At 45.8% G+C, this 15,503-nt stretch overlaps 1 protein-coding gene across 1 annotated transcript in view; it reads left to right on the plus strand.

Annotated features, from left to right (window-relative positions):
- The window catches only part of LOC126482064 (protein limb expression 1 homolog), a 314,505-nt gene that overhangs the window by 129,098 nt on the left and 169,904 nt on the right, over positions 1 to 15,503 (plus strand). Inside the window, exon 2 of the mRNA XM_050106039.1 lies at positions 6,598 to 6,761. Coding sequence (XP_049961996.1) covers positions 6,598 to 6,761 — 164 coding nt within the window. The remainder of the gene's footprint in view (positions 1 to 6,597; positions 6,762 to 15,503) is intronic.

The following is a 15,503-nucleotide window of genomic DNA, read 5'->3' on the forward strand; positions in this document are numbered from 1 at the left end:
ATCACACAGCACAACAAAATCTACAAAATGGCTCTGTCTAAGCAGAGTATAGTCCTAGATGTAGAACCTTGAAGAGGTAATTCTGTAGGAAGCTTAGTAACTCTGTGTGAACACCAGAGGACACTGAAATTGCTACCGCCGCTGTATTCCCAGCAACAGCGTGTCCCTGAATGTGTAAATATTGTCAGCGGCGGGACGCCTCAGATAATAAATTATACAATACGCCAGGTGTGCCCGGAAACATGATACAAGCTCGTCTCGAGTTCCACCTTACCTCCTCCACAAGCAGGAAACCGGTCTGTCGGCCGTTAAGAGTATGATCATGGGACAACAGTAACGCGCATTTACGCGGAGAAAAAGTTTTTTTTTTTTCTTCTCCTTCACTAGAATTTCTAACTCTGACACGGAATGTCCGTGAGAATGAACTTTCATGGCGCCATAAAATTACATGTCAGATAAGGACTGCAAAGGATACCTATTCTTCTTGTTGGTGGCTAAGCTGCAGAAGCAGAATGAACTGGCATTTTGACGTTCAAGTGGCAGAACACTGTCTGCGAAAAGATGATATACAGATTCGAGAACCAGTTGGTTACATGGGTTAAAGATATTGCGAAGGATAATTCCTGTTCACTATTCTACCACGTTGTCCGCGTGACAGCTCAACTGCGAAAGACATGAGTTGCGGCCGATAAAAGAAGACTAGGGTTTGAAATGAGACTACGGTTCCACAGTAACTCTAGGTCTTTGATTGCCAGAGATATAATGTCTGTTTCAGGACAGCGTGGACGAACTATGAGGAGTGACAGTTCATGCACTCACTGAGGATTCTGTCGGTTAATATGTATGTTCTGTGCAATCAACCTTCTTTTAATAACTCGATCGTGTTAGTCTGTGTCAGGTCAGACTACCAATCCAAAGGGTTATATTTCACACCCCTGTCGGGTCTAGGATTTACTTACCACTACTTCACCTCTACCACTGATTTTTGAATGTGAAAAATGTCTCATGGGTGTCCACGTAAAACTGTCTGGTTAAATCAGTTCAAAGTGCTAATGGAGTTAACGGCCTACCTCCGCCAACAGGACTAAACCCAGTAATGAATTGTGATGATCCAGGGCAGCCTTACCTAAACCCATAGTGTACGAGTTATATGCATAACATTCCCGCGAAGTTCTGACAGTGAAGTACAACAGCTATGCACTAATTTTACTGTTATATTTTCGAAAAAAATACGAGTTGTTGTTTAGTTAGTCTTTCCTGGGACTAATGCATGCTAGAGATCTTCTTATTAATGCTTTCAGAATGAGATTTTCACTCTGCAGCGGAGTGTGCGCTGATATGAAACTTCCTGGCAGATTAAAACTGTGTGCCCGACCGAGACTCGAACTCGGGACCTTTGCCTTTCGCGGGCGAGTGCTCTACCATCTGAGCTACCGAAGCACGACTCACGCCCGGTCTCACAGCTTTACTTCTGCCAGTATCTCGTCTCCTACCTTCCAAACTGTACAGAAGCTCTCCTGCGAACCTTGCAGAACTAGCACTGCTGAAAGAAAGGATACTGTGGAGACATGGCTTAGTCACATCCTGGGGGATGTTTCCAGAATGAGATTTTTCACTATGCAGCGGAGTGTGCGCTGATATGAAACTTCCTGGCAGATTAAAACTGTGTGCCCGATCGAGACTCGAACTCAGGATCTTTGCCTTTCGCGGGCAAGTGCTCTACCATCTGAGCTATCGAAGCACGACTCACTCCCGGTCTCACAGCTTTACTTCTGCCAGTACCTCGTCTCCTACCTTTCAAACTTTACAGAAGCTCTCCTGCGAACCTTGCAGAACTAGCACTCCTGAAAGAAAGGATATTGCGGAGACATGGCTTAGCCACAGCCTGGGGGATGTTTCCAGAATGAGATTTTCACTCTGCAGCGGAGTGTGCGCTGATATGGAAGTTTTCTTATTAATGACCGTTCGTATTTCTCTAATGAACTGCTTGGTTTAATGATCGGAAATGCATAATTGGCTACAAATCTCCAGAACGTTGGAGTAGAAAATGTTCAAATGTGTGTGAAATCTTATGGGACTTAACTGTTAAGGTCATCAGTCCTAACCTTACACACTACTTACTCTGAATTATCCTAAGGACAAACACACACACCTCCGCCGGAACCAGCCGCACAGTTCATGACTGCAGCGCCCTAGACCGCTCGGCTAACCCCGCGCGGCGTTGGAATAGAATAATTGTCCAGCAGTGATCATTTCGCAACGATGTTCACAGTACGCATGATTTAGTTGGGTACAATAAAATAGTTTTGAACGTATTATTTGACGTGTATAAGATTTTTAAACATTTATTTTTACACAATCTCCCCCTCCTCCTTCCTTTTTATTAAACATATTAGAAAATTATTAATCCCAGTCGATCGTGCAGACAAATTCGGGACAGCTGAATTACAGTACGCCATTAGTATAAAACAACTGACGCTCGGAAAAGCTGTAGTTGATCAGGGCATCAAAATCGATTCAGACCTAACGAAAACACGACAGCGACAATTGGTGTTCGGAGTTCGGTTTCCCTCTTCCGACAGTCGTGTTGACTGTAAATCTTGTGAATGCGGTGTAGCCGCAGTCTGTACTCGTGCATTGCTCTTCAGACTGTTGCCTGACCTGTGCCTGTAGAATACGGTAGAACACATGTTCCGATTGCAGGTGAATTACTAAAATTGACATCACACTTTCCACCATCAATATACACAGAACGAAATCTCCGTGGTCCTCAAAGGTGTCGGCAAAGTACTTGTGATGATGTCTCCTGTTCGATACTTGTAGATACGTCGAGTATTTCTTACCATTCCCTTCCTCTTCACAGTAACACACAGTCATGTAAGTGTGCTGAAACACTGTGCCCTAAACTGTACATGTAAACGAAATTTCTTGCAGTACACTAAAGTCTAGAAACCTGAAAAATTAACGGCAAGTTGATTGTGGTGTGTAATTAACGCACCCCACACATGAACAATACTCATAAAACGTAGTTAAAAAGGTTATATTCCTCAGCAAATTAATTATACACTGTCTGTGAACTACTGTCCCTTAACATTTGCCCCCCAAGCATCTATTAGTATTCTAAATTCTCATCTGGAGACTTGTACATACAAGATGTAACTGACATTTGTCCAGAAGATTATGACGATATGACAGTTATACGGGAGGCTAAAACGGACTTCTCTTTTCAGTATACTGAAGTTATACCTACAGTAGAGAATGGTATACAAATTCGTGAAGATCATGTGCCATCGTATCGGACTGAAAGTAGATAAATAATTTCCTCATTCCACGTCAGACCTATCAAACTACCACATTATCAGTGTTAAACAGATGAAGTAAGGAACGAAATAGGAGTTTCACGTATTTTTGAAAACTGTCATTAATAACGGGAAATAATATCCATTTTTCCTTTAAAATATGCACTTCAGTTGCAATATACAGAGTGTCCCACTCAAACTTCCCTGATTTGAAAGGCCCAGGGAAAGAAAACCACAGTACATACAACAATGAAAAATGCACCACATTGTAGAGCAGCTCAAAGAATTTATTTGTTTATGATCAATACTTCTCTACATTTTAACCATTTGTAGCACGAAGAACATCGAGTCTATATTCTATTTCTTTCCAAGTGCTTTGTAACATTTCGTCTGTTATTGTTGCAATCGCATTAGTGATACGATGTCGCAACGAAGGAATATCGGCCACTTTGGTCGCATACACGCGGTCCTTCACGAATCCCCACATGAAGAAATCAGGCGGCGTAATGTCGGGTGAACGTGGGGCCAGGCAATGGGTCCTCCGCGTCCGATCCAACGACTGGGAAATGTCCTATCCAGGAACTTGCCAACAGCCGTTGACTAATGCGGTGGAGCTCCATCTTGTTGAGAAATGATGTTGGGTTGCAAGTCTTGTATCTGAGGGTACACAAACTGCTCCAACATGTCCAGATACACTGACCCAATCACTGTTGGTTACGCAAAGAAGGGGACTGATGACCTTCGCTGTTTAGTCCCCCTTAAACATCCCCCCCCCCCCCCAACGCAAAGAAGAATGGTCCAACAATCTTGTCGTGCATTAACCCACACCAGATGTTTAGTTTAGGGCTATCACGAACATGTTCAATGAGAACGTGCGGATTTTGCGAACTCCAAATCCGAACATTATGTCTATTAACCCTTCCTGATATATGAAAGGTTGCGTCATCTGAGAATAAACATCTTTCCAGGAAGCTGGCGTCCATATCAATATGCTGCAGCATATCCACAGCAAATTGTTGTCGGCGTGATTTGTCTTTTGGCGTCAGATGTTGCAGAATTTGCACTTTCTAAGCACACATATGAAGACGCTGGCGAACTACACGATGCAATGTTGATCGAGGTACATCAAGTTGTCTACATGCTTGACGAATTGACTTATGTGGGCTTCTGAGAAACGTTTGTCTGATGTGCTCCACTGTTTCCTCTGAAACTCCGTAACGTGCATCGCCAGAATGTTTCAGAACACTTCCTGTTGCTAGAAACTTCCTATACCATTCCTTAATTGTTTTCACATCAGGTGGATCACATTCATACACACGACGATAATTTCTTTGCACAGTAATCGGCGATCTTGTTTCTGTAAACCACACTACTGCTTGCGCGCACAGCTGTGAAGTCGGCATTTTCACTTCATGCGACCATGCTGCACTCTGGCGACGATACTTGGCACTTCTAAAGATGGAATATAAATACTTTGAGATGCTCTACAATGTGGTGCATTTTTCACTGTAGTTTCTACTGTGGTTACACTTTCCTGGGTCCTTGAAATCAGGGAGGTTTGAGTGGGACACCCTGTACATTTCAATGTACGAGGGCGTGCTGAAAAATAATGCCTCAGAAGTTTTACGCGAAACTAAATTTATTATTTATACATCTTTATTCTTCGTGCCTACATCTTTCTTCTTCATGTCTGCATATTTATTTCTCAACATGGTCTCCCTGGCGACGAACACATTTCTCACAACGAGAGACCAGTTTCTTGATACCGTCGCTGTAGAATGTTTGATTTTGTTGATTGAGACATAACCTCACCTCTGCTTGCATCGCTTGATCTCTAATAAAAGTGTAGTCCTCGTAAGTGTTCTTTGAGTTTTGGAAACATGAAAATCAGATGGGGCCAAGTCGGGACTGTATGGAGGATGATCGATGACAGTGGACCCAAGTCACTGGATTGTTACAGATGTTGCAGCCCTCGTGTGTGGTGTGGCGTTGTCACGCTGGAGAGGCTGCTCCATGTGTGGACAGTTCGAAACTCGATTACAGAACTCTGTTTCTCACGCACCGAGACAGTTACGTTACACTCCGTCATGCTGCACGCTGCAATTTGGAGCACTCTAGCGGCAGTGGATTGCAACATGCGTCAGCGAGAGGCAAAGTCCACCGAGCAATGTGCATGACATGTAATACCTCAACCGATATAGACAATAGAGCAGAAAAATTCGGAGGCATTACTATCCAGCACGCGCTCCTACATTGTCCAAATTCTGTGAAGAAAATACGTGCGAAAAAAGTCGCCGTGATAAACGAAAATTTTATGTTGGACGTCCTATAAAGAAAATCTTAACCTCCAGCGAAGTACAGAAAGATAGGTTGGAGTGCATAAAATGCGGGCAGCAAAACCATTCTGATAGCTATGTACTTATATGGATATGGTGTCTGTTCTTTCAGACATGTCTGACACAAGACACCATTGATGACCTGCAGCCGTCTAGAAAGAAATTACAGTTGTATATTAATACCTTCAGCCGCTGACGGGCGTTGATATATATCAACGGGGACAGGTGAAATTGTGTGCTCCGATCGGGACTCGAACCCGGGATCTCCTACTTACATGGCAGACGCTCTATCCATCTGAGCCACGAAGGGCACAGAGGATAGCGCTACTGCAGGTACTATCCCGCTCACGCCTCCCGCGAGACCCACATTCTCACCTTATATGTCCACACACTACATTCGTAGTGTCCCACCCCAGCACACTCATTACTCGTGGAAGACATTCTTACCAAGTCCCGTAAGAGTTCGGGGAATATGTGTGCATCCGCACAGAAGGAAGTCATGGCCGATATTGCCAGAACTATATACTTATATGCATATGGTGTTTGTTCTTTTGGATATGTCTGCCTGGTCATGATTTATGTGTGGTTGTTCCTTCGAATTTCTACTTCAGAACACATCACCAACAGACGATTTGGGCAGGTCAAGGATGGTTGAAATGTCCCTGATGGATTTGTTACTCAGATGCCATCCTGTGACTACTCCACGATTGAAGTTACCGAGCACTCGTGACCGAACCATTCTGCCTTAACTGTTTCTCTACTGACAGCAAAACAATCCTCATCTCCTTTTACACTATCTTGGGGTTCTGCCTCTTGTAACATCTAATGGTCATTACACAGGGATGTCTGGATAATTTTGATAAGGTAGCGCAGGTGCATCATCCAACCGCACGATGATACGTGCAGTAGAAGTGAAAGGGAGACAGGCCACTAAAACATGGTCCGGTGTGGTGTTGTTGCAGTGAACGTGGTGGAGGCGCTGCAGGAGTTCTGGCAGATGAAGCAGGCGCGCGGCGCCGACCTGCGCAACGGCGCGCTCGTCATCTACGAGTCGGTGCCCGCCTCCAGCCCGCCCTACGTCTGCTACGTCACGCTGCCCGGCGGCTCCTGCTTCGGAAGCTTCCAGGTAAGCCAGCAACTCACCTGCCTGCCGAAAGCTGCGTATGCCACACCGCTACCGCACTGTACCTCACGCCTTTTGTTTTACACTGCCCGTTTCGGCAGTCACGCGATGAACTGAAACAGTTTTAATAGTTCGTCTGCTTCATCCACACCTCGATAAAGACCTTCTCCAAACTTTTCACTGCGTTATGGTCGTCAGCGATACGCTTCCATGTTGCTCGTGTTTTTTAGTCTTCTGGAATCCAGCAAAGAACTCTTTGGTCCTTCTGTAACGTATCATTTCCCGGCTATGTCTGTGTTTTCTTGTTCGGTTTCTGAAGGAAGTGGGCTACCTTCAGCCTCATGTTAATATGCTTCCCTTTGCCTAATCATCCTAAAATACTGACCCCACCCTCGATTATTTAAGGAATCGAACGCCCATGTATAAATCAGCACTATTTAAGAAAGGCTAGTTATTCACGTATCTCAATGTTTTTGGCGTTGTATCTCGTTAACCATACGTCTCACAATGATACTATTTTGCTCATAAACTTAGTGATATATGCATATATAGCACCGGTATTGAGGAAGTAATAAATGAAGGCTGCATACCTGATGCTGAAGTTTGACTGCTTCTTTTTGTGGTGGTGTGGGTGGGGATTGGGTGGGGTGTTAGGGAGAAAAGTTTTCGTATAAGTTTGAAATTAAATGTGTAAAGTTTTTTGAAAATAGCTAATTGATCTCATTCCAGTACTGGATGAATACAGTCCAGGTATACCGGGTGATCAAAAAGTCAGTATAAATTTGAAAAGTTAATAAACCACGGAATAATGTAGATAGAGAGGTAAAAATTGACACACATGCTTGGAATGACATGGGGTTTTATTAGAACAAAAAAAAAAAAAAAAAAAAAAAACAGTTCACAAAATGTCCGACAGATGGCGGATGGCGCTGGACAGCAAAACGTCAGTGACTGCGCATGACAATCGTGTATAAAAGGAGCTGTAATGAGAGAGAGAATCAGATGCGCCAGCAATCGCAGCATGTTGACGTTACCTGAAAAGGCCCTTTTAGTGAAGCTGTATTATCAGAATGGGGAAGATCTCTTGCGCGCGTCGTTTGGTGATGATCGTGTGCTCAGCCGCCACTTTCGTCATGCTTGGCCTCCCAGGTCCCCAGACCTCAGTCCGTGCAATTATTGGCTTTGGGGTTACCTGAAGTCGCAAGTGTATCGTGATCGACCGACATCTCTAGGGATGCTGAAAGACAACATTCGACGCCAATGCCTCACCGTAACTCCGGACATGCTTTACAGTACTGTGCACAACATTATTCCTCGACTACAGCTATTGTTGAGAAATAATGGTGGACATATTGAGCATTTCCTGTAAAGAACATCATCTTTGCTTTGTCTTACTTTGTTATGTTAATTATTGCTACTCTCATCAGATGAAGCGCCATCTGTTGGACATTTTTCGAACTTTTGTATTTTTCGGTTCTAATAAAACCCCATGTCATTCCAAGCATGTGTGTCAATTTGTACCTCTCTATCTACATTATTCCGTGATTTATTCTGTTTTCAAATTTATACTGACTTTCAGATTACCCAGTATATGCGCTGTCAGTTACGTTGCCCGAAGCCAAGCACTATGTTTCTAACTGTAATACTTGTCTTTTTTAATACATACTTATTTTATTTCAGGTAAATTTGTACCTCTTAATAAGCAGATTATGACGCCATTTTATATTGTTGAATTCGGTCAATGATTTTGCGAAATATTGAAAATCAAATATTTGTTTCCTCTGCACGATGTTGCATAGGCAACCTGCAATTGTTATTGGGTTCAAATGGTTCAAATAGCTCTGAGCACTATGCGACTTAACTTCTGATTTCATCAGTCGCCTAGAACTTAAAACTAATTAAATCTAACTAACCTAAGGACATCACACACATCCATGCCCGAGGCAGGATTCGAACCTGCGACCGTAGCAGCCGCCCAGATCCAGACTGTAGCGCCCAGAACCGCACGGCCACTCCGGCCGGCGGTATTGGGTTCCGAGATAGCAGTATAATAATATACATTGATCAGCCGCAACACTGTAATCACCGACGTACTACCGATATAAACCCTTCCAGGCGATAGCGGTGTCACCTGGCGAGGAATGAGTGCTGGTCAGACACACGCACGGTGCATTTAATATTAGTGAGCGTGGTGTCCGTGTGTAGAACGGGCAAGGTGCGCGATCTGCCTGAGATTCACCGAGAGCAGGCTGTGACGGCCAGGAGGCTCGCCACTATCATTTCGGAAGCTGCACGACTTGCCAGATGTTCGAGGAGTGCTCTGGTGAGTGTCCTCAAAATGTGCCGAAACCAGGGTTGGGCGGCCACCCCTCGTTACCGAAGTCGGACATCGTAGGTTGGGCAGATTGGTAAAACAGGGCAGGCGGTGAACTGTCGCGGAACTAACCTAAGACTTTAATGCGGGGCAGAGTACAAGTGTGTCTGAACGCACTGTGCACCGAATACTACTAACGAGGGCCCTCGCGGCAGGCGACGCACCCACGTGCCAATGTTAACACCGCGACATGGGCAGCTACTACTGAAATAGGGACGTGACCATCGGCACTGGATGTTGGCGCAGAGGCAGAGCGTTGAATGGTCTGATGAATCCCGATATCCGCCGGCCGCAGTGGCCGAGCGGCTCTAGGCGCTTCAGTCTGGAACCGCGCGACCGCTACGGTCGCAGGTTCGAATCCTGCCTCGGGCATGGATGTGTGTGATGTCCTTAGGTTAGTTAAGTTTAAGTAGTTCTAAGTTCTAGGGGACTGATTACCTCAGATGTTAAGTCCCATAGTGCTCAGAGCCATTTGAATCCCGATATCCTCTTCATCATGCCAATGGGTGAGAGTGAATCCGTCGTCTCCGAGGGGAACAGCTCCTTGACACCTGTACTGCGAGACGGAGACAAGCTGTCCGCTCTCCGTTATGCTCTGGGGAACAATCACGTGGGCGTCCATCGGTCCAATGGAGATCATGCAAGGCACCAAGACGGCCAAGCAGTACCGTACACTGGTTGCAAACCACGTACACCCCTTCATGACGATCATTTTTTCCTCCGGCAGTGTCATTTTTCAACGAGATGATACCCAATGTCACGATCCCAGGAGTGTGATGGAGTGGTTCTGGGAACAGCGTGGCGATTTCCAATTGAAGTGCTGGCCCCGGATCTGAGCCCGATCGAATACATCTGGGATGTGGTTGAACGTGGCGTCAGAGCTCACCCCCCTCCCCCCTCCCACACCACCATCACCCCTGCTCCCCATATTTTACCAGAGTTGTGTGTGAAATACCTCCAACGGTCTACCAATGCCTCGTTGCTTCCATGCCACGAACGTCGCCGCTGGCAGCCGAGCCAAAGGTGGACATACTGGCTATTAGACATGTGATCATGAGGTTGTGGCTGATCACTGTGGATTGGTAGTGGTCTGGGCATACGAGGCTACCTCAAGCTCGAATGATTCTCTCTATAACAGCCTCCGTTTTCCGACACTCGCAGAGAAACTTCTGAAAGCCTATGACAGGAAGCAGTCTTTACGGAAGCGCTGCTAGAGGGAGCAAAGAATTGCCAGTGAAGGCGCCTGTACTCTGCTCTTGATTCTGGATGACTGGAAGTGCTAAATATTAGTATTGTGCGGCGTTTAGTTGACTCCAGGGAGTGGATGCGCTAATTCATGACTATTACTGGTTTCTTTGTTCGGGGACTTAGTAATTCACGAAGATTTCTTCGGAAAAATGGTTCAAATGGCTCTGAGCACTATGGGACTCAACTTCTGAGGTCATCAGTCCCCTATAACTTAGTACTACTTAAACCTAACTAACCTAGCGACATCACACACATCCATGCCCGAGGCAGGATTCGAACCTGCGGCCGCAGCGATCTCGCGGTTCCAGACTGTAGCGCCTAGAACCGCTCTGCCACTCCGGCCAGCTTTCTTCGGAAAGCTGAGAGAAGTGGCAAGGGCGATTGCCGTGCTTGGGTGTAGACTGCTCAACGTTTTTGCTTATTTGGAAGGAATGCTTCCAGTCAGCAAGCGAGCAGTGCTCCATAGTTGAGGGTGCTAAAACTGAGTTGTGGAACCAAGTAGCTAGTTGGACGTTTCCTTTTTTAGTGAACGAGACGGATTTGTCGAGGTTTTTAATTGAACCCGATGAACTATGTCCGTTTCCGTGGAAACATTGAACGATATTCTCGCTTTGTTATTGTGGAGATAATCGGCGGCAGTTACTGGGAACCAGTTGGAGGCGACTTATGAACTATTAGCTGTATATATATATATATTACAGTCAAGCAGCCGGATCTCCGAACATTGCTAGAAACGGTAGGATTGCTACAAGGCTCTTAATTATTAACTCTAGAGTAGCGAGAAGCTCGACCCTGTCTCGCAAGTCAAAGAGAAACTGGCAACCCATATTTAGCCTAACTGGATGGTGTGGCGGCGCAAACAGTTAATCCGTTTACGCCAATAAACCCTTCAGATTAAATCTGCGGAACAGTGTTTCCCGCAATTTGTCTTCCTTACCGCACCCTGCTAAGAGCGTGGAACTTGGTGCGGCCCTGTGAGACCAGAGGAACAGACGAAAGAAACGTTTCAATCCTACAGCCATCCCCAGCTGTCTCCCCCACTCACACACACATCATTTTCGTTTTGATTACAGTCGTTGCTACGTCTTATCCTCCAGTGTCTTTTCTATTCCCCTCTATTCTTTCCGTTTTTCCGTCGCACCTAGTAATACCAAATTCACTGAGAAATTCTGTTTCTGAAATGATTTTCGTGTCCAGACGCCACATATCACTAATACATGTTAATACTGTTAATATACGCTGTTCGCAAGCTTTCCTTTTCAGACACAGCAGAAGTTATTTTCGAAAACCCCATTTAGTTTTAGTTTTTTTACGTTTATCGTTATTCTCTTTTTGCCAATTCCAGGGACGTATTTAGGATCTATATATCTCTAGGCTGAACCTGTGTGCGAATTCTACCAGGGGAAGTTGTATGATAACAACCTTCAAAACAGAATTTTAGAGCAGTTTTCAAATTAAAAGCCAATAAAGCAGCATTTAAGGTTTATGAACTGTATAAAATTTTAATATAAAACCTAGAATTTAACTAATGGTTGTGAGCAACACTTTCACTTCCAATCCTTGTTTATATAATGCATGGTTATTTTAATTACTCTCGAATACAGAAGTAACAAAATGAAGCAAATATTTCCCAACTTTTCATTTTCTAACGCGGCAAGGCGTAGAAAGTACAGGGTTATTCGTTAGAATCTCTGGAGTTTCGAAAGTCGGCTGTGGAAAAATAACATGACATTATAAAAACGGAACAAACATCAGTGGACAGAGCATGTCTCCAACTTTTTAACTCACATTACATGTGTGACGCGGTAAACTTCAATGTTCGCGTGCGGTTCACTGACACGAACTGTCCCGCAAAGCGCAACAGCAGCCCACTTTGCAAATTTGTACAACGGGTCGCCTATTTGCAGGCGCGAACTACACTGAAAAGCCAAAGAAACTGGTACACCTGCCTAATATCGTACAGGGCCCCCGCGAGCACGTAGAAGCGCCGCAACACGACGTGACAGAGGCTCAACTAATGTCTGAAGTAGTGCTGGAGGGGAATGACACCATGAATCTTGCAGGGTTTGGTTGCTTGGGGGAAGAGACCAAACTGCGAGGTCATCGGTCTCATCGGATTAGGGAAGGACGAGAAAGGAAGTCGGTCGTGCCCTTTCAAAGGAACCATCCCGGCATTTGCCTGGAGCGATTTAGGGAAATCGCGGAAAACCTAAATCAGGATGGCCGAACGCGGGATTGAACCGTCGTCCTTCCGAATGCGAGTCCAGTGTGCTAACCACTACGCCACCTCGCTCGGTGATCCTGCAGGGCTTTCTATAAATCTACAAGAGTAGGAGGGGGTGGAGATCTCTTCTGAACAGCACGTTGCAAGACATCCCAAATATGCCCAATAACGTTCATGTCTGCGGAGCTTGGTGGCCAGCGGTAGTGTTTAAAACTCAGAAGTATATGATAAAGACTACAAATACTAGAACAACCCTCTATAACTGGCCGCAGTAATCTCTTGTATGCAATTTCCTTTACAGATGCACCCCTCTGACAAATCTAAGGCTTCCCTAACACTGATTTTATCTGCTCGTTATATTTCGTGTCGCTACGAAATATTAGCTCTATATAGTTATGCAGAGACTGGCAGAATGAATAGCAAGTTTTGAGTCACGTAGTACGGTGCCACAGTTGCGCTTACGCGAAATACGTATGCGCGCGCCCTATTGAGGAACGACGGCCATTCGTAATTATGGCCTTTAGGAGCTCACAGCACCGAGAATTCGTCAACGAGGCGTGTTTAAAAAAATAACGACTCCCATCACAGTCCAGCGCATCTTTTTGTCATCATTTTGAGTTGAAACGACATGATAAAGTCACGGTACATCAGACGACTGCAGGGTGGTTGCAACAATTCCGCTGCGGCGGAGAGGTTCTAGGCGCTTTAGTCCGGAACCGTGCTGCTGCTACGGTCGCAGGTTCGAATTCTGCCTCGGGCATGGATGTGTGTGATGTCCTTAGGCTGGTTAGGTGTAATTAGTTCTAAGCCTAGGGGACTAATGACGTCATATGTTAAGTCCCATAGTGCTCAGAGCCATTTGAACCATTTTTTTTTAATACCCGTTTATCATCTACATTTCTTCTTGGTGTAGCAATTTTAATGGCCAGTAGCGTATTTTACGCGGCTGAGATGAAATGCTGATCACTTATGTAGTGTAGCATATGTTACAGTTCGTGCCAGTTTGATTATTGTTTGTTGCTATCTTAAGTGTGCTGCAATTTAAATGCCCAGCTGTCTAATAGGATTATCAGTGTTAAATTACGTAAGTGGAGCGACAAAAGAGTGTAACAATGCGGCGAGACTTATTCGAAACTGGATGAGCTTATCCTTCTTTATACTGAGTAGTGTGACAGCTACAACGTGTAGCCAGAATGAATGGCCTTGGTCCAAGAAAAGGAATACGAAAACAAACGTGCTTACTAGGAGTAACCCGTGTCCTCCCAGCAGCCTTGTCTTGGTGCTCGGAGAGATCCTCACCCTTCAGAGGTTTAATTCGTAAGGTGAGAAGGGGAGAGGGAGAGAGAGAGACAGAGAGAGAGGTGCAGAGTCGCCTGCAGACGAGGGAGGTGCAGGCGCTGGCGGCGGCGGAGGTCAGTACTCCGGTGCAGGCGGCCGGCTCGGCAGATTTTCCGGTTTCCATTCCCAGGCCGGTGCGCGGCCGCACGCGCTCTGCAGCTCGCCGCTGCCCCGTCCCCGGCGCTGCTCGCCGCGATTAAGGCCACCTTGTCACGGGGCGGCTTTACGAGCTGCGAGGACATGCTGCAAGTCCGGCAAACCGGGCGAGTCGCTATCTGCGCGGGGCTACTTCATCCCTGTGCTAGCTTATCTATAGAGCGCGGACACGCAGGCAACATAGGGTCGCTGTGTAAATAAGATTGTGACGTGGCTCTTTATCCTGCCATATTGATGTTAAGCTAAGGACTTGGCCAAATAACTCAGAAAAAGTAGTTACATCTAAATCTGCTGTGCGCAGGCATCCGTGCTCCTCTGCGTAATGAAGGGTGCCTGCGGATTTCTCTGATTTTCTGATTTTAGTGTCATGGTCATTATGCGAGATGTATACACGATATTTTTAAGAAGTTGTCACTTATTCTTACAGAAAGTACACTACGTGATCAGAAGTATCCAGACACGTGGCTGAAAATGACTTACAAGTTATTGGCACGCTCCATGGGTAATGCTAGAATTTAATATGGTGTTGGCCCACCCTTAGCCTTGATGACAGCTTCCACTCTCGCAGGCATACGTTCTATAAGGTTCTGGAAGGGTTCTTGAGGAATGGCAGTCCATTCTTCACGGAGTGCTGCACTGAGGAGAGGTATCGATTTCGGTCGGTGAGACGTGGCACGAAGTCGGATTTCCAAAACATCCCAAAGGTGTTATGTAGGATTCAGGTCAGGACTATGCGCTGGCCTGTCCATTACAGGGATGTCATTGTCATGTAACCAAAAATGGTTCAAATGGCTCTGAGCACTATGGGACTTAACGTCTGAGGTCATCAGTACTCTAGAACTAAGAACTACTTAAACCTGAGTAACCTAAGGACATCACACATCCATGCCCAAGGCAGGATTCGAACCTGCTACCGTAGCGGTCGCGTGGTTCCAGACTGTAGCGCCTAGAACCGCTCGGCCACTCCTGCCGCTGTCGTGTAACCACTCCGACACAGGCCATGCAATATGAACAGGTGCTCGAACGTGTTGAAAGGTGCAATCGCCATCCCCGAATTGCTCTTCAACAGTGGGAAGCAAGAAGATGCTTAAAAAATCAATGGAGGCCTGTGCTGTGATAGTGTCACGCAAAACAACGAGGGGTGCAAAGCCCCCAACATGAAAAACACGATTACACCATAACACAACCGCCTCCGAATTTTACTATTGACACTTAACTCCCTGGCAGATGACGTTCACCAGGCATTCGCCATACCCGCACCCTGCCGTCGGATCGCCACATTGTGTACACTGATTCGTCACTCCACATAACGTTTTTCCACTGTTCAGTCGTCTAATGTTTGCGCTCCTTAGCCGGTGGGTGTGGCCGTGCGGTTCTAGGCGCGTCAGTCTGGAACCGCGAGACC

The sequence above is a fragment of the Schistocerca serialis genome, chromosome 5 (assembly GCF_023864345.2).
Source record: "Schistocerca serialis cubense isolate TAMUIC-IGC-003099 chromosome 5, iqSchSeri2.2, whole genome shotgun sequence".
NCBI classification, from domain to species: Eukaryota; Metazoa; Arthropoda; class Insecta; order Orthoptera; family Acrididae; genus Schistocerca; species Schistocerca serialis.